This window comes from Python bivittatus, unplaced genomic scaffold (assembly GCF_059951505.1).
Source record: "Python bivittatus isolate LINGU-HERP-01145 unplaced genomic scaffold, Pbiv_v1 ctg000980_np1212, whole genome shotgun sequence".
Lineage (NCBI taxonomy): Eukaryota > Metazoa > Chordata > Lepidosauria > Squamata > Pythonidae > Python > Python bivittatus.
In genome coordinates, this window is record NW_028277125.1 from 48,506,308 (window position 1) to 48,533,503 (window position 27,196).

A 27,196-nucleotide genomic window follows, 5' to 3' on the forward strand; every position below is an offset into this window, starting at 1 on the left:
CAGTGGACATAGTAAAGTAGTCTGGCTTGCTTAAAGCAGCATCAGCATAAAGATTACCTTCTGGAGTTTCTTAGAACTCCTGTGTGAGCACTTTACAGGATTACCTTCTGGAGTTTCTTGGGCTGCTATGGAACACTTCATAGTTCTAGCAAACTTCAGGTGTGGAAAAATATTTAAACAGGATACTTATGCTTAAGTGTGCCAGAATGTCTCACTGTTCAGTGAAGAGAAAAAAAAGAATCTCTCAGCCGCCTCATTTACCTGCTAAAGCAAATTAAACCTATTCTTTTCCGAGGCCTTATCCAGCAAAATTTCAGCTGGTCTTTTAATTTTAAAAAATGAGTTGGAAATTTACTATTTCAAACAAGGATACCTAAAAGTGAAAATTAAAAAATGGTGTGGATGTACTGCTTAGCTAATACCTAATTGGGAGCTAAAAGTAGAAGGTGGAAAACATTGGTCTAAGAAATAGGCAATAGGATGGCATGGCTGACAGGAATATTCCAAACATGAGAAAATAAGGGTATGAACACAAAGTTGGCCATGGTAAAAGATGAATGTTTGTTTTACTCAATCCATGACAAACCGTTGAGTAATGTTTTTTCATACACGGTTTTCTTTTCCATACAGATACCCATTACATAACTTGTAGAATTCAAGAATGTTCAGAGACCACCAGGAATGGACCTTTTTTGCATTCCATTGACACAAGTTCACTTGTTGTCCAGGATGAATACATCTTTATTCAGGTATGTCTGCAGTTCTTGGCATATTTTTATCTTTGCAAGATAAAGACATCACACACATCAGCAAATCGCCTCCCAGATCTCAAAACGGTATCTAACTAGGTAATAGTTTACTAATATGTGGGGGGAAAGCCTCTTTATTTAAGAATCAAGAATATTGGTCACATTTTCAAAACAAAACAAAATTTCATTGACAAAAAGTGGTAACAGCAGAGCTGTTTTTCCTGTTTCTAGTAAAGAAACATCAAATATATTCTCAGTTCTTCATATTAAGATAAGTGAGTTACCTATATCTCAAGTAATGTATGTGTAATATTTTTATTTCTCTATTCTTATTTGTATTGATAATTTATGGCCAAATAAATGCAATACATTACTGCTGTTGATTTTCCTTTTTCCCATGTTATAAAAATATTGTCTGTTACATCCATGTTTTCTTTAGTCGTAGGCAATGTAACTGTCAACCCTTCAAGTTACGCCAGATCAGGAAACAGACACTGCAAAGACTACTGGAATTCTATTTTACTTTTGTAGGATATAATAACAGAATCTTGAAAGCCTGACAGCATTTGCCTCTTAGACTAAAAAGAATCCAAGTGGAGTTATATTGAGCTTCTTTTTCACCCCTTTCTCTTACTCAGGGCTCATGTTTATTTAACTGCTCTTTCATTCCTTTTTCAAGTTGATCACAGTACTCCCCTTCAGTAACTGAAAACTGTCCAAACAATTAATGTAGGTAGAAATTTATGATACTATTATTGTTCACTTATTATTTAATATAAAATATTAAAAAGCGAATAGAATGTTGAATACCTAAAAGATGTCCATCTTTAAATTTAAAAAAAAAAGGTCATTCAGTGACTATTTAATTGATAGGCAGTCTTTAGATATGAGGGGAGGAAGTGCATGTAGGTTACATGTTCTTTAATCAAAGACTGTAGCATAATTGTGAAGAAAATATATGTGAGGAAAAAATAAAATGTAGGAAAGGAAACAAAATATATCCATTTTCAGTTTTTTTTTTAAATTGTATTATAAGTAGGGATATGCAAAATCACTTTTTCCCCCTCAGTATGCACTAATTTACCCATTCCAGGAATGGTCTACTAGATTTTTTTGGAACAGAAAGTAGTTTGCAGTGTTCCACTTGTAGTCTGGCTCCAGGACACTTTGAATTGATTCCTGCTCCAGAAGATTTATTTTCAGGAAGCAACTGGACCATCTTTGGAGTGGCCATATTTTTGTCTTCCAGAAGAAAAATGGAACATTATTTCATGGGCAGAGAGTGCTGCCCATGAAAGAATGAAAGCCATCGTGGTATGTGACAGCCAAAGTAGCATAATGGTTAAAGTATTGGACTAGGATTGGAGAACTCAGTTGCTAATCCATCCCCATTTATGGAAACTCACTCATGATATCAGCTTCTCTTCTCAACACACCCAATTTCATAACTTTCTAATGGTAGGAAAAACATGAACTGAAACTTCCTGTGTAAGCTGCTATGAATTCCTGGAGAAGAGGTGAGATATCACCCTAACTGATGGTGATGAGGATGCATGCATGTAACAAAAAAGTTACATGTAACATAAAAATTGTGATGCACACTTGTAAGAGTAAAGATTAGTTCAAAGGTTTCAGCGTACACATGAAAGAGGAAATATGAATGTCATATTTTTTACACAATATCTGTTTTTCATGCACTAATGGCCTTAAATTGTAAACCTGATTTCAATGCTATCAAAAACATGAAAATAAAACAGAATCCATTAACTGTTTTTTCCTGTCATGTCTAACATACTGTAAAACACTGGTGGCCCTCCAGATGTTGCTGAACTACAGATCTCAGAGTTTTTCACCATTGGCCACACTGGCCCTTGATCAGTTTGTTTATGGAGTTTATGGGTTGTTTATCTGCAGTAATCATATGGGTTTGCATAGTACTTATTTATTATTAAAGCAGCCTTCTCCATCATGTGGGTCCCCTTGATATATTGAACTTCAACTACTGTAATCCTAGTCAGCATTTGTAGAGGATAGGTGCCAGGATAGATGAAACCTATCTAAAGACAGTTCCTATTTGTCCTTCTGAAGCTAAGCAACAAATATCAGACCCTTTGTACAGGATTGACAGGATTGTCAGGATAATCAGTGTAGGGTGATCATTCATTTGCATCGGTTGGCATTCATCAGAAACAAAATGCTAGGGGCTCAAATTTATTGTTGCAATTTTTTTAAAAAAGTAATGCATCAAATTTTCTCTGCTATTTCTTTTAAGTTATTGCTATGGAATATTTTTGTATGTATTGTTTTGAATATTAAAAATTCAGATTAAAATTTTAAAATACACAAAACTCACACAACTCATTCAACATCCTATGCCAAGAAAAGCCTTATATTATCCTCTTTCTTCATGCTTCTTCATGAAGAAAGAATAGAAGGTGATATTCAAGTAGCCCATAATGACTCTGAACCTTGGTTTTACTTGAATCAAAGTAAAACTTGGGGATAATCTTGGATTTTTAGTGTGTGTTAGATAGAAGAGTCCACATACCTGCAGGGAAGCAAGTTCCTTCATGGTCAAATGCATCTACAGGAGCAGGGGAACCTAATTCATACCCCTGCAGATATTGTTGAACTTAATTCCTGTCAAATCTAGCCAGCATGACTAAAAGTCAGAGATTATGGGATCTGTCATCCAAAAATATCTGGAGGCCACAGATTTTCCCTCTGTATTAGACTATAATGATCCAAGTGGCACATGATGAGAACAGATTCCATTAAAGCATAGATGCTTCTAAAACACAACTGGTCAACCTACAGTTTTATGTAGACATACTACCTGAAGCCAGCATGCAACTTTCAAGAAATATTCATGTCTTGGTGCAGCCTTTGGAGGCCCAGACAATTTTATCTGAGTTTTCCACTGGCCACTTGATCCCCCTTTCTTCTAGCAGAAACCTTCTACTACTCAAGGTTTCTACAAAAAGTTATAGTACGTATATGATATATGTGAGTGTTCTTCCCAGAATCCAGCCACACAGCTGGCATACTTTTTAGGACCAGAAATGTTACCCGCGCATAATATAGATTATACCATTTTTAAAATGTAGGGTATTATAGAAAAGCTATCACTCACAGTTTTTTCCCAGTCCTGTCATAGTTTTTATTCAGAACAATTGTACAGGAATTGATAACATTTCAAGAACTATTCTATAGTAGTAATATATTTGTTTGCTTTAATGTGTTGCCCTCTGAATACTTGAGGGAAGGTATACAATATTTCTTCTGAAGAGCAAACCTTCTGAAGAGCAAATATTACTAAATATAGTAATATATTTATTACAATAATTGACTAGCATTTTATACAATATTTATAAAATTTTGCAACGCTCAAATTTAGATATTTGAGATTAATAGAATTTCAGTTAATAGATTGGTGATTAATACAAATAAAATGCTTCAAACTGCAAGACACTATAAATACAAGTAGTAGAATACTAAAGTAAATTTTAAAACAACTTTATGAATAAAATACTAAACCACTAAATTGTTAAACTACTAAGTATATGTGTATCTACTTTGTTATGGTTACTGACCAGTGAGATGTAACAGAAAGACACAGTATAGAAATCATAAGAACATTTTGCATATTTATAAGATCTGAAAGTTAGGAGAGTGCTTTCCTTTGTAAAGCAATGGCAGCTGAAGGAGATTATACAGCTCTCCTGGATATGTCAGGGTTCTGGTCTGACAGTAAAAAGCAAAAGAAATGATCACAGAACAGGTTGAAATTTTGTTAGCAAGTGGAGTATGAGGGTAGGGTGCACATTGCTGTAGAAAGGACAACAAAGGAACATGTGGGCTGGAATCATAGGTTCTTTCAGCTCACAAGGAGAGGTTTGCTCTCCAGAAGGAATATTGTTATACCTTCCCTCAAGTATTCAGAGGGCAACATATTAAAGCAAACAAAGGAAAGAGTGTTGGGCAGATAATACTGAATAGGTAATTAACTGGAATGAAAGATTTCCTGTTTATATCCTGCTGATACTGATTTCCTAGATTGTCCTGCCTGGAAAGCTGTATCAAACACCTGCTGCCAGAGGGCCGTAGATGAGAAGCCTCACTGACATAGATCCTTCTGGATTTTCATTTTCTAGAAAGAAGTAGCAATTACTAGAAGGATCATGATGGCCAGGGAATGTATGGAAAAGTGAAGCCTGAATCAGACATATAACCAGCATATGCAGACCCTAGATTTCAGTGGGATTATCCCAGCTTCTAAATAGAGTGCCATGTTCCAAATGCAGTAAGTTACTTGAAACAGCACTTTTATGAATCTGGCTTGGCGATAAGTTATTATATGCTCTTTGAAATGATCTTCTTTCTGACATACAGCTGGTTGCAACCCTGCAGGGCTTTATGGAGGCAGTTACAGAATGAGTAGAGTTCCCATTTTTAGGAGTCACAGTATACTTCAGCTGTTTTCAACATTTATTGTTGATTTGGTTTTAATGATACATGTTGGGTTTTGTGTTTTTTTTTGGTATTTGTTGGTTTTGACCAACTTCCTGATTTCCTTCCTGACTTCCTTCCTTTTGCCTCCTAGGATCATATTCTTGGAACTGGATGGCCATATAAATGCTTTAAACAAATAAATAAATATGCATGTACCTGAGAGCTATATAACAACAGGGGGATGAATTTGGTTTTAAAGGATTTTATGGCACCAGGTGTGTTCTTGCCTCCTTTAATGTGAAAGAAGCCCAGTATGTCCCTGGCGCACTCGCTGACCTTGTCAGAAATAGATTTTAATCTGTTCATGCCAGATTATGGAGTTTAGCAGTATGGAATTCTGCTTTGGTAAATATGGTGATCATTGAATTCACATAAATATTAAAGAGAAGAAGGGCCAGAATGCAACCCTATTTTACTCCTTTCTGAATGGAGATGTCAGTAGAGATGTGGCAGATACTACTACCTTGTCTAACTCATGTAACTGGGTTTTCTTGCAATTTCCTAATTAAGCAAAGTAACCTCTGAACGATGGATGAATGAATCAACTTTCATCAGATTTATCTTTAATTGATAGAGAGACACCGTATTTGGGGTCTGGCCATTTTCCTTTGGCCTTAATTGCCATTTTGTGTTATGGGTAAGATTGATGTCTTCATTTAGGTGTACTAAAACAGCAAAGGTTTTGCTGTCTGTAGGATCAATCCTTGATCCTAAAGATAGTCCTTAATAAGGTTGCCTGTACAATCCAGAGCAGCTGTGGTCTTTGAGATGCAGATTTCAGGCCTGTGTAAAGATTGAGCAATTAAAAAAAGGTAAAAGTTCCTTTAAGTTAGCTTTAAATACCTTAAGTGTATTGAGTCTGAAATCACTGCCTCTAGGAGAGAGAGAGAGAAGGGATAGTTTTACTGCTTTTTGTGCCCTTTCTGCTGCTGATTTTCCTTGTATATTCCAGGTGCCTAAAGCATGGAAGATGATCCCAAGATATTTAAAGGTCTTGAGCTGTTCTATGTAATTTCCATTAATCTCTCACCTATGTCTCTTTGCAAAAGCCATGATCTTCATTTTTTCATAATTTATGACTAGGCTTTCCTCAACATGAAAAAAGGAAAAGTTTGAAGCCCTCTTCTAAATCTACCAGACTTGTCAAAAAGATTGCCATATTATCAATATACAGAAACATGAGTATAGGCCTACTCATCAGCATAAAAGGATAAAGCTCCTTATTGGTTAAGGATTGTGCCACAAAGTTAACATAAATATTGAACAAGAAGGAAGCCAAGATGCAGCCTAGCTTGACCCTTTCTACGATAGGAATCTGATCAGACAAACCTCTGAGATTACTCCTTCATCTAAGGGACCTGGGTGAAGCAAGATAGAGTTGCTTCAGTATAGTGATTTGGATGAAATTGAACTGATTTGTTTCTCCAAAATGAGAAGACCACCTGATTCATCTCAGTGAAGCCATTTAGGTAGCTTCAAATATCTTCAGTCAAGTTGGGAGTGATGTGGAAGGATAGCATGTTTGTCCCCTCAGATGATTGTTGTTTTATTTAATGCTGTTTTTTAAACTTTGTGAAGCTGCTCAGAGTTGTTTTGGAGTTGGATGGGCTAGAAATGTGTGTGTGTGTGAGAGAGAGAGAGAGAGAGAAGGAAAGAAAGAAAGAAAGAAAGAAAGAAAGAAAGAAAGAAAGAAAGAAAGAAAGAAGCCTCTTTCAGCATTGTCCTTCATTACTGGTTAACGTTCTTTTTGGAATTACCCTCACTGTTTGATGAAATGGTCCATCCTGGAAAATTCCCAGCATGCCTATGCTCAAGGGGATCCAAACTAAGTGTCTTCAGAATACACTGTGGCAATCTTTCAGTGTTTGCTGAACCCATCCAACTTGGAAGCACTTTGGCCAATTCTGGGTAGTAGGCTGCTCAGCAACTTATGGGATTGGCTGGAGACTTTGTTGAATCCATTCAGTCTGGAAGAACTCCAATGTCTGTATTCTAGCACTATGGGAGAAAGATCCTTTCATCCTTTTTTTTCTCCCATTGGTCAGAATGCTTCCAGGCTGAATAGTTTTGAGGCTATTCAGCTCTCTACTCTGGAAGAATTTCAGCATGTATAGGCCAAGGAAGCTGCAGGCAATGTCACTGTAAGTTTGGAAGTTTTGGAAGTTTCCCACCAGTGTTGGAAGTTTTCCACCAGTATGCTTCATTCAAAGCTTCATGGATACAAATTATCCTTTTGGCATTTTAATATATAATGTACATAGGGGTGTTATTATGCATCAATTTAATGCTTCCAGGCTCACTGGTTTCAACAGGTCTTCTTGAAGCCATCCAGTCTGGAAGACTTTCAGCACATATGCTTCAAGGAAGCTCCAACATTGGAAAGCAATGATATACACCAGAGATTCTGAAGCTATCTCAGTATGTGCAGAGGGGTCTCACAAATTAGGCATCTCAGAAAGGCTGCTTGGGCTCTAAACTGTTATAAGCAAGAGGACCACATTTGCTTTGTGATGTAGCTTCATGTGTATGCTTCATTCAAAGCTTCATGGATACAAATTATCCTTTTGGCATTTTAATATATAATGTACATAGGGGTGCTATTATGCATCAATTTAATTAGAAACAATAGCCACCTATCAATGTAGGATTGTTACAGCTTCTTCCATACCCTACCTCTGGGAATTATATGACATTTTTTAAGTCCATGAAAATATAAAGAGCCCCTTGAGGCACTAGAATATTTCTTAGCTAGATACTGTAAAACTTGACATTAGTCTACATTCTCTCTCTCATTAATACAACCAGTTCCTCCATCAAAATATTATCTTGTTCTATCCAATTTGGAAGTTTTTCTAAGTGATGCCTTACATAAAAGTTTGTTTGTAATCCTCAGCAGGTTGATTGGATGATAGTTGACCATAATTAGATTTAATCCTTTTCTTGAAAATAGAGACAGTGAGCGAGCATCCCAAATCTTTGAAGATCTGAAGTTCTCTAGCTGTCAACTGACTGATCAGTTGTATATAAAAATAAAGAGCGTTGCCTGTCCTGGAGCCCACCAGATGATTTTCAGTTGAAATATTTCACAGATAATCAAATCAAATCCATTCCCTTCTAAATTTTACATCTTCAGAATTAGCTTTTCCACTTTAAATCGGATAGCAGACAGTTATTATGGTAAACGGTCTTGAATAACATCTAGTAGTGTCCTCAGAAAATGCCTATCATAATTCTAACAGCAGTCTTGAAAGATTATTAACATCTAATCTAGGTGCTGTATTCTGAGGAGAATCTACTAAAAATACCAAGTGGTATACTGTTTTGATTTGGTTGCCTGGATTAGGCACTGCTATATTCTTATATATTCAGTTGAAAGGATGGGGAACAATTATCTACATAAGCTTGTTGAGCTGTTGCTGGTGGTACTATTAAAACTGGTACAAAACTGCCTATTCCGTTAGAGAAATTAGAGAAATTTTTGAGTATTTCAAAAAGCTTTCCTTCCTTCCCTTCCACTTTTCCCTTTGCAACTCTCTTTCTCTTTTCATTTACTATCAGGAAGAGTTAGATTAGGAGTGAATAATTTCCTTCTGACTGGGGACCGCACTTTTAAAAGCTGTGTTTTTGTAGGCTTCAGATGGTTGCAGGGGTATGGCAGTCACTGGAAAAGAAAGAGATAGAATTAAAATATGGTTTTACTCTCTTTCAGCAAATACCCAATACAAAATAATTGGGTTTACCTTGGGAAACCTTGATCATATGACACTATGGAAGTAATAACTTAGCCTGAGTCAAGAAACAAATCACACAGAGATAATTCAACTGTTCAATACCAAAGACCATGTTGGAGGTACATTACAAATGAGTGACCTGTTACTTTAGCTAATTTTGAATATATGGTTACGGTGCAACCCTTCGTATGTTGTGTGTGGGGGGGGGAGGAGGAAAGACCGTTGGTCAGTTAGATTTACTCCCAGGACACTGTGTGTAGGTTTGCCTATTGATAATGATATTACCATTCAGTAGTTTACACTTACTTAATTTAAATATAAATGCTTCTGGCTTATGTTTGACTATATTATTGAATCGAACACTCTTTCCCTGAAGAAATACTTATCTCTCTCAGGATGTAAAATGAGATTCTACATGTGTGCAATCAATGATTTTTCAGCTGCTCCACAAATGTTATTCTCCCCCCACCCTGTTGCAAGTCTTGCTCAGGTAAAGTTACAAATATTTACTTTGAAGACTTCGGGACTGAGCAGCCAATGAGATCCTGATATAGGACATAGATCAGAGAAAGTTCTTGAAGGTAAGGGAGTTGTGAAAAACCTTGAGACCAAATTTGAGTGACTTATCCAATCCAAGTAGGGAATGGACCACAGAGATTACAGGATGATTACATGTTTATAAATTGTTGCTTTGTTTTTTTAAATAACCAGAAGGATATTAAGCCCTGAAATATTTTTGAAAATTTGCGACTTTATGCATTCAATTCTTCATTGTAAGGCATGGTTCACAGGGACAGTGATGCTCCGAATTGAATGTTGTGATGATCACGTCTGTCTTAGAATTTGTAAGTTCTTCTGAGTGTCACAAATGCCTAGAGTTTGAAATGCACCTGCATGTTTGATACAATATTAGCTATGCTTGTTAACGTGAATAGAGGTGGGATTGGCATCTGTGTGTGGCTGCACTCCATTTCTGCTTTAAATTGTTAGATCATTGCACCCTTAGCCAAAGTCAGGTACAGTATGGAGGCAATAAATGATTATTATCTAGGAATCTGGGCCAGAAACATTATTTGTCTCACATAAAACATTTACTCAGATTCCTGAAACATACAATAAGAAATATAAATGAGGGCTCTGGACTGAGAGTCTCTGCCTTCTTGATTGTATATGCTGTCTGTCACTCTACCTTTCTTGTCTCTCCCACCCCCCATTCTACCTAAATATCTTCGGGTTCTCTCCTGTATTGCTCCCATTTATTATTCAATTTCTTGCCTTTTTTTCCCCCTCTTTTCCCCAAAGAGATGAGTTTTTTTCCCCTTTCCTTTTCAGTAGCTTCCTTGAATAAGTATATACTGATAATAACCAAATCAGTATGAACAGATGGCAATTTTAATGACATCTCTTGTTGCTAAGTTAATAAGAATGAAATTCTTTTTCTAGATGATGGTAGATGGTACAGAAGGGAATTCTTATTCTAGAGGAGCTTGTGATTTCTTCCATTGAAGATTATGCTCGTGGTAATTTGAACTTCAAGAAAGACATTATAGGCTGTGTGCTATACTAAAGCCCAAGATACGTTCCATAAACACTGTTGCTGAATCCTCCTAATTTCTGAAAGATCCTTGGTACAATGGATGCCAAGTTTGGTAAACAAGAGTATGCATATCTCTCATCTGGTCCTTTGCCACACAGTTGAGGCATACAGAGAATCAGATTCTCTCCTCATGTATTTTTAGAAGTGTTGTGCTTGTGGGATCTGCACAAGAAAAATGATTTATAATTGATAAAAAGGATTGTGTTAACAACAGGGGACTTTCATTACATTAGGGAAAGACAACCTAAAGCTCTCTCTAACTAGAAGGAACTACAATTCCAAGCAGTTCCAACCAAAATAGCCAATGATGAAGCATAGTTTACCAACATCTGGATATCTATCATGAGTCATATTTCTAAAGACTGCCTTCAAATCAATAAAGTCTGGCCCAGCTGTTTTGGGTTTTTGTTGGTTCCCCATTTTAACTTCAACATGTAGGCTACTGCATTTCACTTAACCTTGTGTATATGTTGGGTCTACATTATAGATAAGACCCATGATGTTCAACTGAATTTATATTTAATATATTTAGACATGAAATAGATATTATATTGTGCATACATGGATGTTGTATAACTCATAAATTTATTTAATACTGCTGAACATCTTGACCCTGATACAAATCTTTGTACTGTCTCAATACATTCACTTATATGTGCACTCATATATATAGCTTAACTCAGAGCCATTATGTTTTAACAGAAATTGAACCACTGATTTATTTTTAACTTCTTCCTCCTTAGTGCCAATTGATTTTTATCTTTGTGATCAATGCTGACAAGAAAGCTCTGGCAGGACTGCAGGGGTCAGCTCCCTGAGATTTTTATTGAGCCAATCATTAAAAGCTTATAATGAAAGTAATAGGATGAATACATTTCTGGGATGAACATGATGTCAGCTATTTTATTGGTGAATAATGACTGACAGTGTTGATCTACATATTAAGGAAAGAAGGAAATACATTATTCCTCTCCCCCCAAATTCCAACAAGACTTGAGATTGTGCAGAACAGAACTTATTTTTAAAACAATGACATTTTAAAGATGAATATGAGCAACATTTAAACAGGTATTTTCTTATTTGCTTCTCTGTAAATTCCCCAGTTCCTATCACTGTTTTTTTTTCTAAACTAAGCCAAGTATTATTGGATTTAGAACCTGAAGCAAAACACCTGCTGGCAAAAATTTGTTAACTTTAAGTCCTCCTACTTCTGGGGGCTTTTCATTTTGCTATTCTGTTTAAACTCTGACTTTTTTACTGTCTTCCTCTCCTTGTCCTATTTTGTCTGATTCAGCAAAAACATGTACAAGGTGATACAAGACTACCTAAACAGCCTAAATTGTTCTCCTCCTAAAGTTCTTCATAAAGATGATTAAATTTAAATAGCTCCCTGCATCAAAAGAGATGCAACATTTTTGGGGGATTTGGTGAAAGCTTCACTTCTGATTTCTGTTGGTGGCTGTGTACAATTGTTTAGGACAGCAATAGCCACTGGGAAGAAAAGACAAGAATATTGCCTGATTAGTAAATGGGCACACAATAAGAAGGTTGCTTAGATTAAATAATAGCAGCAACAACAATAAAATGCTAAAAATTCTCAATTACAGTAGGTATGTTTGAGGACTACTGCATTTTATTGATTCCATATTCCCATCTCAGATAATATGAGTTCTGGTTTCATCAATAGCACCACCTTTAAGGAAGGGGTACACAACTTGAGGTTGCAAGAGCTGAATCTGCATCCCAAAGACTGGAGTGTGACCTCCAAATATGATTTTGAATTGTAATTAACTGGTTAATTTAATATATATGAAATTGCATTTAAATAAATATAAGATCTGGCCCATTCTTTGCCTGAACTCAACTATCTTTTCAAGCAGGACATGGCTAAATTCTGACCATTGCCATCAAAACAGTTGTGTACTTCTCATTTAGGTTTATGCTGCCAAACATTTTCTAGCAGAAGTCTTCTGTGCATTTTTCTCCCCAAAACTGCTGAAAGGGAGTTATTCCATTAAGAATCATCATGAATTATACACTCTAAATGCACTTGAAAACTAAATTAAATATTGGAACCACTTCACCTGTTTTGGCTCACACCATAATTTTCATGTAAATCACCCAACCCCAATTAAGTATTCTTCAGTTTTGGAGTCATCCTTGATGGCTAATATGATTCTCCTTGAGATATTCTCTCTGTTTATCCTGTCTAAATAATATTGTTACTTGAAATGCTGTTAAGGTAAATATAAATGAGACTATGATGCTTGTGTTTGATTTTCTTTTGATTAGGGAGGGTTCATTTTTATTACTTGGAATCAAAGGAAAAAATAACAATAAAGTGCAGCATAAATATGGCATGATATGAGGAGATGGAACTGGGTCTGGACAAGAGAAACTGGGGGAGGGGGGAATAGGAAGAGAAATGACAAACACAATTTGTAAAAAGAAATTGTGTCAATTGGCCAACCTCCCATTTAAACTCATTAAATGGAATGTCAACACGCACCCCACACACACCCCCCACACACATCCTTACAGATTAATGATCCCATCAGTAAGCAAAGGGGAAGAGAGAGAAGACAAACACAGCTAATTTTGGGTTAAGCATGATGAATGAGCACAGGGGAAATAATTAAATGACATTAATCAAATATGAAATAAAGGGGAGTGGGTGTGAGCTGCAGTAATATCCAGAATTCAGTGTAGGCAAGTTTGCTTATAGGAAAACTTCATTAAAATAAATTAAAAGTGATTCTTCCCAACTCCATTACTAATCAGAGAGCTTTAATGAAGTTTTTGATAATTTCCTGTGATATATATTACCATGAAGGTCAATCATGCAAAGACTACTTCATTTCCTTGCTGAGACAAGCACCAAATTGGCCCTATCAGCTAAAGCTTTTTTTTACTCCCATGGTGAAACTCCTGGCGAAACTCCTGGCTAAGTCCATAGTTGATTTGGTCAGGGTTTCCTCCCCCACACCAATGTTAAGAATAATCCTCCTGCCTCTTTTTATAATCATTCAGATTTCTTGCTACATATATGGTCTGAGATGCAAAACGGGTTGGAAATAGGAAATTTGGAATAATTATAGCTCTGTAAACTGAGCATACTGTGGAGTCCTTGGGGTTCTCTGAGCTTGGTTCTTTTCTTGCAAACGTTTCATTGCCCAGCTAAGTAACATCTTCAGTGCTCTGAATGAAATGTTTGCAAGAAAGGAACCAAGCTCAGAGAACCCCAAGGACTCCACAGTTCAACCCTGAACTACACATATTCACCTCTATTGGTACTGTAAGTTACTTGTTATAAAGCTGACACAAAAAGCTGGTAGCCCTTGATAATCTTTAGATCACCAGACCTTGCAGTCCCACATTTTGCTTTCAGACCATCCCTCTTGCAATAGCTTCCTCTCCCACTTTGTGACCATTGTAGAAGTAGAGGCAAGATAAGGTGGCATATAAGAAGAGAGGATTAAGGAATCAGGGAGCCAGTATGATGTGGGGATTAAGAAGCTGGCTAGAGAGATTGAGATTCAAGCCATCACTATTGTGGAAGAGACTGGACCAGTCACTATTTCTCAAGCTGTCCTATTTTGCAGGATTTTTATTGTGAGGATTAAATAAGGAAAGATCTCCTTATGTGCAACTTTCAGCTTTTAGAAGAAAGGCAGGATGCAAATATATTAACCATATATACATACCCATCACTTTATTCCTTTTCACAGCATAAAGCACAAAAAGGAAGTAAGAAATAGCAAAACAAATTAAAAGCAGGAAATGAGAAAAACATGTTTTTCCAAATCTAGTTTATACTAGCATCATTTGCTATACTTCTCTATATCTTTCTATTCTTCCAAGCCACTTCTACCATATCCATACAGTGTTTTCTGCATTGCCTTTAAAATGCTCACTTCTTTCATTCTCAGGATCTTTCAATTCTATACAATGATTCTCAATCTTGCCCTTCCTCTCAACCCCCCTTCCCTTATATATTTTTTCTGCCTTTTGACACTCATCCATTTTCTTTGCATGACCAAACCACCTCAACATACTTCTTTCACATGGATTACTTATTTTTCTATTCTATCTACATCCCATTCATCACTCATTCATTCCTGAAATCATTTTTTTAAAATAACCTAGCCCAGTTTCACTGCATTTTATTTTTGTCCTGACATACCCAATTCCAACTTCCATAAAGCAAAGGGAGCAGAAGCAGTCTCTTATATATAACCATTTTTGGCTTCTTTCACCAAACTTTCATTCCTTGCAACAGACCACATACTACCCACTAACTTGGTTTTTGTCTGTCTTAAAAGTCTCTATTTACAAAACCGCATCAATTTTCACTAGCTTTTTGCCATTTGTGTACAGCGTGCAATTATTCACTTCATTTTCCTGATCTTTCCATTTTCCAACTATCTTGAGTTTGACAGAAAAAATGTCAGGCTGCCATATCGAACACAACTGCCATATAAAATTATATGCACATTTACTTTCCCAAACAACATATTTCTAATGTTACAACAATTTACTCCTTTTTTCATCATGCAATCTGTTTAGCATTCACTGCAAATTATTTCAGTTCTCAGCCAACACATGCATTCACATCTCCAATCAACAGATACCTCTAATATCACTACAAGAATTCATTATACCAGTATCAACAAATATGTTAACCAAGGAGACAATACATATCCTTTCTTAGTCCCTGCATGGTTTTGAACAATTCAGCAAGTATTCAGTTTATTTTGATGTATTCAGCAACTAATCTTCAGTTCTGTGTCACACAAAACATTTTATAATTTGAGAGTATTTACATTAACATAACTTTTCTCTAAATCAACAAACAGTAAATTTTTCCTTCTCACATTTATACATTTCTCAGTGAAATCTGGCCCGTGTGTCCCCTACCTCACGTTATGCCTCACCACACTTCCTTATTTTATTCATTGTCAGTTCTTTTAGCCTATAAATCAGAATTCTGCCTAATCCCCTTCCACAATTTAACTTTAGTTTTTACACTTCTGTTGCTATGTTTCCCTCTGCATAGGGAATAATGATGACGTACTTCTGATCAGCAGACAAAGATGCAGTCTACATACACATTCAACAAATTACACAGCTACTCCATAAGTAAACTACATCCATATTTTAACATTTCTCCACTTAATTTCTTTACATCTGCAGAATTGCCATTTTTCAACTCAATCACAGCATTTGTGATTTCCTTTTCATCACATTTTGCTTGGACAATAAGTTTTGTAGCATATATCATAAATCTACTTTTTGACATATTACTATCCTTATTTGTACGTGGGTGTGGATGTGTGCGCCTTTGAGTCAATGTTGACTCCTGGCAACTGCCTGGACTAGTCCCTACAGTTTTCTTGTCAAGGTGTTTTGGAAGTGGTTTGCCACTTCCTTCTTCCTAGGGCTGAGAGAGAATGACTGGCCGAAGGTTACCTAACTGGTTTTGTGCCAAAAGTGGGACTAGAACTCACAGTCTCCCAGTTTGTACCCTGATGCCTTAATGACTACACCAAACTGGTGCTCATTACTGTACAAATCTCTAAAACTGTCTTTCCAACAAATAAGCACTTATATTTCATACCAAATCATTTATTTTTGATTCACTTTTATTTTTAATTCTTCTCACATTGCTAGGGGCCCTTTGTTTGACCTTTTTCAACTGATTTCACTTTTTAAAAATTCCATCAAAATCACTTTGCCTTTTTTTTCCTGCCTCTTTTACTGTTAACGATAACTTGCTACATTCTTTGCCAATTGTATCTTCTTCTTCCATTCTTCTTTTTTTGCAGCAATCATTCTCTTAAATGTGTTTCACCCCTCATGTATAGCCCCTTTCACTTCAACATTCTACCAAGTATCCTTTTTTATACTTCCTGTTGCCATAATGCCACACAAACCTAATGCAAGTCCACTACAAGTATTACTCTTCTTATTTATTTATTTATTTATGTTATTTATTTATCATATTTGTGTAGCCACCCATCTCACTTATAGTGACTCTGGACAGTGTGCATAATAAAAACAAAACTAAAACCACAGTTTAAATTGAACTGAAAAACAAGAAAAAGAGAAAAAAGACAGAATGGTGGCAAAGCATATGGAGTGTGTCAGTGCATCATGCAACCATCTAATAGGCTCTGGTCTATCATGGGATCTCCAAGCTCATTGACAAAACCATGTCTGAGGGCCTTCCAGAAGGCCAGCAATAAAGGACCTCTATACATGGACATGTGTGCTTATGGAGCAAACAGGACAGTATCTGTGTGACTGGTACTCCCTCACATATGCTACTGAAGTAGTCATCAAATATTACTTAGTGATAAATTCAAACTTGTGTACATTCATTCCCATTTTGTTACATAGGGACCTTCTAGCAGAGACCAATAAACAAGGAAGATCTTTTATCCAAAGAGAACTTAATAACTCTACCTCCCAGAGCAAATATGGATCTCAAAAATGGTGACCAAACAAAACTCAGAAAAAGCAGTTGATTTTATTGAGGGACAACACAATAAAAGCATTTCAATGGGAAATGAGAGTGAAAGAAAAAGTCACTGGAGAAATAGCATTCAATGAGGAAATAGCCTTTCAAACATAAGCAGTACTGAGGGAATAGCAATGAAAACATGAAAAACATTCACGAAGACTCAGTGGGATGCATTAACAGTTAATGTGAAATGGCAATAAGGGCAAAATAACAATCATTGGGCAAATGCCATTCAGGAGGGAAGTAGCATTTAAGCAGTGTTGAGGGAATAGCAATGAGCAGTCCTTGGAGGCTAACAATGAAACAGCATGCATAATGCAATTTTTAGGGTAGAGAGAGGTTCCAATACATGCTGTGTATAAGCCTTTTTGGCACTGAAAGGGGGAGAGGAAGGCCTTGTACTTTTTAGAGAAGCAGAAGAAAGGAGAGATACGCAGGCCTTAGCACTGCAGGTCAGTAATTCTGAAGAAAAGAGGGACTTTAAATGACAAACATATTAAAAGGGAAAGAAAAAGGGAAAAGTGGGCTGAAAGGCAGCTTATATGTACAGACAGATAGTAGATAAGTTGGAGGAGAGTATCGATATCTAGTATACATTTCCATATCTTATCCTTGTTAATGAAGATTAGGGATAGGAAATATTTGCAGTGAGGGAAAGGAAGGAAGGGGGACCCTGTCAGTGGTCAGTGGACCTTCATTTCCTGAAACCACTGGCTTCTGTTCTGGGGGCTGAGGAAGGCTATGCTTCTAACATGCTGGAGAGGCTAACTTCAGTTCTTGGAAGACCCATCAGCCTCCATAGGGCTGAAACTGCAAGTTCAGGTTAGTGGAGGATTCTAGCAGGCCTCTGCCTGCTAAGTGCACATAATGACTTGGCTCTAGTCCATTAAGGACATTTGGCTTCCAAAGTCTCAAATAGATCTCTGGAATAACAAGTTTTCAAAGAGGGAGGAATGGTCAGAGGAGGTCATCCAGTTGCTGCAGATTCTTCTTCAGTGACTTCAGCTAGAGATAGAGAGAAAATTTCAAAATGAAGATTTTTTTTCTTTTGGCTGGCTGACCAAAAAATCAGTGTTTATTTGGTGTCTGCCCAGTGTGGGTTATTTTGAAGGCAGGGATGGTGGTGATGAACTGCAGGATCATCTCTTTGCAGTTACTGCAAAAAAACAACAACAATTGGCTTCCCAGTTTTAACTGTCTTAAAAGTGTGCTTGGAACTCCAGGCAGAATCAGTCCTTTCCTCTTACATTCAATTTTATGAACACTGATTAGTTTTATAACCTAAACAATCTTTTAACAGGATGTCTACATTCTTGTTCTATTTCCCCACAGTAGTAATTTTATCTCTATAGGGAGCATTGAGCAAAATTCACATTTGCAAGTTGGGTGCAGGAGTAAGGGAATGAAGTCTCCTCATAGACTTTACCCTGTCTACCCTCCTCATAGACTTTACCCATGTCTTCTCCAAGACTTGACATTTTATAAAGACTTTTCCCTCTGTATAAGATTAGAATAGTGCAGGACTGGGGTTTTGGAAGTGAAAGCCTCTCAGGGGAACTGAAAGGAAGGGAGTTTCTGCTAAATGTAGGACTTGTTACTTTTCTTTCTCTATTAAAAGAGTGAATCTTGTTCTAGGTGTATTCTCCTGCATGAGCCCAAAAAAATTGAGTAACTGTCACCCATATGATTCTTGCATTTGGAAAAAAAAATGCCATGATTTATAATGTAGCACTCACTGAAGAAAATAGGGCTGTAATTCATCCTAGCAATGCAGGATTGATGCTCAAGTCTTTGGACAGATTTTCTTCTTGTACCTACTGCTATTTCAAGATGAAACAATTCACTCCTATATGTCTTTATCAAGAGTGACCCATTGCAGCATTAATGATAAAATATTTGTATCCCAAAAATCTTGGTTCCAAAAGGAGAGTCTTTTTTCACTCTTTCTGTGAAAGTTAGAGCATCATGGAGAGTCTTAGTGGCACCTTTGAATGACAGCTTATCTATAGATATGTTCCACTTGTCTAGAGATAATATGATGGCTGAGTGTATTATTGATGCTACAGCAGTAGAACACACTGAAATTTCTGAGAAAGAAAAAAACCTTATCTACACAGAGAATTTTCTGTGCTTTATTGGAAATCTTAAAAGACAGCAAAGGTTTGATATAATGGAGGACCTTTGGATTATTGTACTTTCACAAACCATGCATACTTCTGAAAGTAAGCGCTACAGAATGGAAATTTCAGTGCTTAGAATTTTATGCTGAATGTTCCCATAGTCCATTCAAAAATCTAATCTACTAAAAGGGTATCAGATGATGAAAAATACAAAATATAAAATCCTATATCTCCAGGCATAATTCAGATGACTGGGCTGCTCATCCATCAGCAATGTGGTTTGTTGTTGTGGTTGTTGCTTGTTTTAAACCAAAGACGGATGAGTTTAAGCTATCAAATACAACTGCCCTGGATTCATTTTCCTAGCTTTCCCCAACTTCGTGCCTTTTAGTTATGTTTGGACTAAAATTTTCAGAATTGCTAGAAGGCATGGCTTGATCAAATGCTCTCTCATAATTTTAGGACTTGTGAAACCAACTGATCTGGAGGGCATTAGGTTGCGGAAGTCGGATTTTCCATTACTATTTTTCCTTCTCAAAGAAGATCTGTTTTTCTACCTTGTTCTCAGGATGCTTTAAATTTCCTTCAGAATGTTTTGGATGGAGTGCTGAATTTGCGCTTATTTTATTGCTGAAATATGGGAGAAGATGCTGACCTTCTGTTACTTGTCTGTTCACCACTCTTCAGCTTTTCTGGCTGCTCTTCCTCCCTGATTTGAAAAAGCTCCGTGGGGTGAGTTTGTGATAAAACTGAAATATGAGAAGCCAGGAAGGCTGCAGAGCACCAGAGAGATGATTTTACTGCAAAAAAAGGGGCATTAATGCATACTAACAGAAATACAGAAATGCTGTACTTCATTTCTGATACTGTCATTTTTTTCCCTTCAATCTGATGAAAAAAATCAAATTGAAGGAAAACTTTCAAAGATGTGTAAAAATATATTTTTGGCACAGAATTAGATTTTATTATATTTTATTTCAAAGATACCACAATTTAGAAACATAGAGTTTTCTATTTAGAATAATCTCCTCAAAAGCTTCATAAAGCCAATATCTAAAAAGAACTTCAGGATAAGTAATCAGAAACAAATTTATGAAAGAAAAACTGATTTTGATATTCCTTTTCCAGATTATGGATTCTTCTTCATTCCCTTAAACAATGTCTTTTCACAGCTGTTCAGGCAAAATCCGATCTTCGCTTTTAGTTAGGTGTGATTGGTTTTTAAACTGTCTTTGAGCCTGATAACTCAGAACAGTCACTAAAAAATTCCTATAAGCAGACTGAAAATAGTTGTAAGTTTTCGTTATGATGTAAGTCCTCAGAGTTTTGTATCTTTTGGAAACTTTTTTTTTTTTTGGTAGCAGAATTCTAGAATTCCTTTTCCTTCTATTTGCTAATGATATGGGAGTAATTTCTTACTTGCTTGTTAATTTTATAAAATGAAGAAATAAGATAGAAAACTGCATGAAAGAAGCAGGGAAGGTAAAGATTGCTCATTTTGAAGGACCAGGACTGCTGAAGTTGTATACAGATGAAACCAACTTGCAGAGCTCCGTCAACTGCTGACCTTGGCCTAGCAAGGTTACCATTGAAAGGGTGATTCTAAAGTTGTTATTCTGAAAGGGTATAAGGGCCATTTTGGAGTGTTTGTTTGTTTGTTTGTTTTGTTTTGTATAGGCCAAGATTTATAGTTGACTGTAGGGAGATTGCTGGGGCTGTTTTGCCATTATTCCAAGTAGAAGTATTGGGGGTCGAAAAGGAAGAAAGTGCTTCAGTTTTCTAGTTTTGTTCATGGTGATGGTTTAGAAATGGGGGAGAATGGAAGAATAGAAAGGGAAAAACTTTTAATTATAGTCAATAGGCAGCAAAATAGCTACAACCCTAGAACAACACATAAAAGCAAGCTCAAATAAAAATAAGAGCATTAGGGTTAGATGTAGATTCTGCCAATTAAAATTATATTCATACACATATAATAAGTAAACAAAAGAGAAGGGACTATAAAAAATCAAAATAAAATAAGATTAAATCAAGATTTTTTAAAAAGGACATTGTTCCAAGATTAGGATACCTTAAGCCTTCTAATAGTAACTGCCAACAAGAACTTGGCAACTCTGTTCGTAATAGCAGGGTTCCGGTCTGAGAGTAGAAAACAATCCACCTGTCCCTCATTGAAAGCTTGATCTCTACTAGGAGGTGGTATAGACAAACCAGCATGCAAGTTCTTATAGAAGGGACCATAAAGAAATATGTGCAGTGGGGTCTCAGGTTCATTCTGGCCACAGGGACAATTTCTCTCATTAAATGGGATTTTATGAAACCTTCCATCCAATACTGCTGAGGGCAGAACATTAAATCAGGCCAAAAAGAAAGCTCTACAATGTGCTGAGCAAACCAGATTGAACAGATAGTTAGCAGGTCTTAAAGGTTTCCAGGAAGGAACCCACCCTTGTAGATTGTCAACGGTGTTCAAGTCTCTCTGACATGCAATACTGAAGACTCTTTGGCAAATCTCAGCTGTCACTTTCTTTAGGCTTAGAGGTAGAAAAGAGTGGATAGACAGGCTGCAATAATGCAGGTCAGCTATGATTTTTTTTACTTTCCATCTTGATGCAAAATCATCAGAGAGAATTAGTGGGGCCAGTGGGCCAACAGAAAGTTTGAGCCAGTAAGAGAGATGATAGTGGTAGCATTCCTGTTTCCATACAAATTTGAATGTTTAGCACCTGGAAGAGTGTTTGAGAAAACTTAGATTGGACAGCATCCAGGGGCTTTAGATCACTGTAGGTGCATATCTCTGCACTGTACAGCAATTGGGATGTAGGTTTAGGGTTTAGCTTTAAGCAGCTTGATAGTTTCAGATATGCATCGACCTCCCTTAGACTGAAAAAAACCCAGGATTGTCTTGGCTAGTGCTTTACTGGCTTTGGCACAGATGACTCTTAATTGTTCCTGCCAAGTTCCAGAGGTTTGAGAAATTACTCCCAGATATTTAAAAGCTGAAACTTGTTCTATTTTGTTAGTTCCTATTTGCCATTGGTGTTTATAGCAGCTAGGACTTCCCTAGGTCTTGGAGTAATTAACTGTAAGCCCTTCCTCCTTACAGAATTCTGCTAAAGTTTGCAAACTTCTCCTAAGGCCCACCTATGTAAATGACAAAATTGCTTTGTCATCAGCATACAACAGCATTGCCAAATGTCCGTCCCGAAATTCTTTTCCGGTAAGAGCAGCAACCACTGAATTTATATAGATATTAAACAGTAGAGGAGCTAAAATGCATTCCTGTTTCACTCCTCAGCTGCTTGGAGTATCTGCAGTAAGATAGCCAACTTCATTGTACCTAGCTTGAATGACGGTGTTTTCATGCAGCATCCTGATTAGTGAAAGTAGCCATCGGTCAATAGATGTAACAGTGAGCTTCTACCAGAGTTTATTTCTTGAAACGGAACTGAAGGCTGATTTTAGGTCAATGAAAGCAAAGTATAAAGGGTATTGCTGTCTCAGTGTGCATTTTTCTATTAAGACTTGTACAATGGCCCATTGATCCATTATAGATCTGCCCTCTCTAGGATTAGGGTTAGGAGGAATAGAGCATGAATACAGGAAGTACTGATGTAATATGTGGCAGGAAAAAATAAGATGGAAGGATGCAACCTGGCCATTGCAGGGAAAAGAGAACAGACTGTTGTTTGGCTTCCCTTTCTTTTCAGCTGCAATCTAAACAAGGAAATCAAGGTAATGGTGTTGGGCTTTCCAGCTTAAATACCCGTTGTTTAATGCCAGGTCAGCTACTGATAAAACATCTGTTAGCCATGATTTAATCCTAGATGAACATGCTGACCTGGCATGTATATCAAAACCTGGCTAAGAGAGAAGGAAGGAGCAAATCAGTGCCTCTCCCACTGGGCTACTCTATGATACAGCAGGCCAGAGCAAGAAGGTGGGGAGATGGCATAAATCTATATACATTCCATTTCACCAACCAAACTTCCCTCTGACAGTTTACCAGTTGTGAGTACTCACTGATGCAATTGGGTGGCAGGGATGGTGCAGGGATTCCATGGCATACCATCCACTCTACTGCATAAATATCTCTCTTACTGGAGTGACTTCTGAAGTGATAATGGAGTATCCTAGATATCTTGTCCTAGAGATTTCCATATTTGTGATCAGGTAACTCACAAATAGAACTCAGGATTTAATGTCTGCCATGATGACTGTGGACCTGTCTCAGTTGGTATCTCGCCTCCACAAACAAAATCTGGTATTCTTTTTATCTGGAGCCAGTGATCTGAAAGTGGAAGAGCTCTCTCTAATTCTGTTTTCATGCACAGATAATTGTTAGGTTGGCAGCTGCTATACACTTCTGCAGGAGTACGGACTAGTTAAAAGGCTCAAATTCAGAGGTGAGAATTTTCCCACCTCATCTATCGGCAACACTATTAATCTCATAGCTGATTTATAGAGCATGACGATGGTTTGGGGGTTGACAATATAATTCCTAAGTGTCCTCTTCCATCTACCAGAGGGAATAGAGAATCTATATTATTAGCAAGAAACAGGAATGTTTGTGAGGTCACTAAGAATCAAGCTTGACTCCAAACAAATTTTATATTATTTTGTCAGTTATTACATAACACTTTCTTCATCAGTTCTATCTGTAGTTTGTGAACTTCAATTCATATTTTGCAATTCTTTGGAAAGTTAAATGTTTAAAATATAAAATAAAACAATGTAGGATCTTTAATATGACAACAGGAATCAACAGATTTTTGTCCTCATCTTCCATTTTTAATTTGCACAAGTTGACTTAAAAGTAGTTGAACAGGTGAAATAATTCGTTCTGCATTTTCAGTCTGCTTGTTTTTATGTTGCTTGCTTGCTTATTTATTTATTTATTTATATAAATAAACGCTATATATAACATGAGTCAAAAAATGAATTTCTGCACTTCACGTTGTAAAACATAGAAGAAACATAAAATAAAAAATAAAAACCCCAAACTACTATAAAACAACAGGCAAAGTGATAACTATTCACTAATACATGGGTTGCTGCATTTTGTACCAAATACTGCTTCTGAGTGGTCTTTAGAGGCAGGTGTTATGTTCTGTTATTGTTGATAGTTCTGTTATAGGTTCTATTATTATATTTCTGGTTTTCAGTTCTATTTTTATGTTATAAATTGCTTTGAACTCCCTGATATATTATTTTAATAAAATTGCAATGGAATATTGTTTTGGAAGAAAGAAATGTGCGAATAACAATTGCTTTATATTTAGGGTAGAGTTTCATGTTGCAGGAGACCCAGTCTTGTGATATTTTGTTTTATTTGTAGCAGATGCAGAAAAAAAAATCTAAATTGTGATTCAGTTAATCAACCAAACTGTTGCTTATTAAAAATAAAGTTTAATTTTATTTCTCTGACAAAGGCATCTTGTATTTCTCATAGAATACTGACACATAGGAACTATGGAACATCCATTTGACAAATATTTATTTTTAATAAAATGAAAATATTTCTATTAAATGTTTTTGTTTGTTTGTTAAATGAAGAGCCTTCTTTAGTATTCTCAGTGTCCTGTTATTTGCAGATATGAGAGCCATTACTCTCTAATGCATAAAAGGCATGCTTTTAAATTACTATTATTTAGTATCCACATTCCCCTATTGTTTTCCAAAGAATATAGAGTAAGATTCTACTTTGCTTGCAGTGATATTAGAAATATAAAAAAGCAAGACACAAGAGTTAGATTAATCAGGGACATCTTTTCTTGTTAATATAAAAAGATCTGCTACAATAAACAGCTTAACTATATGGGACATTATAAAGCCAGGAGTCCTTTCCTAGTCAGCTAACTTGAATAAATGGGTCTTGCCCCTGACTAAAACCAGTTCTGTTAGCCATGTATTTAAGTGCTATGGGAAGTCATCCCTAGCCACTGACTTTCAAATCTCACTGCTTTAGGTATACAATTTGGTTAAGTTTCAAGAGTTTAACCTCAAAGAGCTGAAGTTGTCTCATTATCTCTTGACCACCTCATTGCTCACCTGCTATTCTTTCTTCCTACACTACCTGTCAATTTGACCAATCTATTTATCTAATTAACTCCTACCCAGTTAGATGATTCCCACAGAACACAGTATAGTGTAGACAAAACAAAAACACCCTAAGAGAACAAAATAATCTGGTCCTAGGGTTTAAAAGAATGAACAAGTGAACTCACATACTTCTTCTTGGAGTAACTAATGTGGATAATAAAGGATGGGAACCTTCCTATACTGGCTGACTAAAGAGGAGTCAAGTTAATCAAGCTGGATCATTCTTCTGTATCTGGGTGGCAATGCTATGAAGCTCAACAATTTTGGAAAATTTTTTAACAGAAGGATACAAATTCTAAATTTTGAATTTCCCTTTCATCCTTCCATCTTTCTATTAAATATTGATAAATCTTACATTCCTACAAAATATACCAAATTAGCCTTGCATATGATAACTGCTGCAATGACCCTCTATGCTTCTTACCAGAAAGTACTACAACCGCCCAGTGTCATTGGGAGTCATGCAGTATATAAATTTAATAAATAAATTCTATCTGTATAATAATGCCCAATCAAGTTGTGAGCATATGTTTTGATGTCTAAAATAACTTCAAACTTGAAAAGGAAACCTAACTTTGAATTTAACTCAACATGGAACTGTTTACCAATTTCATACATTGGCTTGTAGCATATTTGAAATTTGGGTTTATTTTAACATAAGGTTTTGATATTTAAGTCCTCAAAGACATGTTAAATAAAGAGAGATTCTTTTTTTTCTATTGAAAGTATATGCCTCCTTACATTTCTATTTCCAATGTACTTACCCTTCCTTGTTATTCCAGTGTTATCTAATACTCTGTTAAAAGTACAGATGTATCATGGCAACTATATTTTCTTTGTTCACTAGAATGGTTGCTCTCAAAAAGAGAGGTTAGACTAGTTTAGTATGCCTTGTTCTTAAGAAATCCAAGCTGGCAGCAAGCAATTTCCAAGATTAGAAACTGATTGCTTTATAATTTGTTCTAACAAATAGTTCCCCAGTTTAATCTGGCTTCAGTAGTTAGGAAATTGTTAGAACAATTTATAAAGCAATCTTTCTAGAACTACTTCAAAGGAAAATAAGTTTTCCCTATTAGTCAGTTGGGTTTGGTGCAACAGCCTCCTACCCCCCCCCCAACTTTGCTAAACCTTCCTTTTGAACCTCTGTGAATAAAATCATGTCAAGTTTAGAAGAATGAAATGTTAGAACCATATGATTATAGGTTAATATTTTAATTTGATGAAGTTTTAAAGATATTTATAGAAGCTTGGATGTCTTTATAAAATAATTTTGGATTACAGTTCCAAATCAAACAAAATGCTTTCAGGCTTGCTTAGAGAATAACAGGGTATATGTTAAATGAATATTAATTGAATCCTTTTGTATCTACCTAGGTGACTTCTGGTGGGAGAGCAAATTACTATGTGTCTTACAAAAGGGAACCCTTTACTCAGATAAAATTACCCAAGTACTCATTACCAAAGGTAAATGTATCTCAATAATTAAAAAAAAAAAGAATAAAAGTATTTGATTCTCACTTTTTTTATGCAAAAGAGAATGCTTTTGTCGTATTTCTATATTTCATAAATTATGTCTAGACTGTAGATATGTGATCCACCATCCAAATGCAGCCTGTCGGGTGCTTGAAAATCCTTGTCTTCTTTGTCTCATGCAACAAAATGAGGAAGTCTATCAAAGCTTATTGGCTAGATGGTTGATGAGCTGCTTTAATGTTATGTTAATAATGTCAGCTTGGCAACAAACATACAGCTGGTTGATTGTGTTCAAAAGCAACTGGAAATCAGTGGATCCAATGCATTTGTGCTTTTCTGCCCAAATATTTCTATGAGTAGTAATATTAGAGCCACAGGAAGTGATATTT

At 36.2% G+C, this 27,196-nt stretch overlaps 1 protein-coding gene across 1 annotated transcript in view; it reads left to right on the forward strand.

Moving 5' to 3' along the window:
• Window positions 1-27,196, forward strand: part of SORCS3 (sortilin related VPS10 domain containing receptor 3) — a 525,782-nt gene that overhangs the window by 391,722 nt on the left and 106,864 nt on the right. Inside the window, exons 7-8 of the mRNA XM_088132244.1 lie at window positions 631-749; window positions 26,709-26,798. Of these exons, the coding sequence (XP_087988370.1) occupies window positions 631-749; window positions 26,709-26,798 (209 nt within the window). The remainder of the gene's footprint in view (window positions 1-630; window positions 750-26,708; window positions 26,799-27,196) is intronic.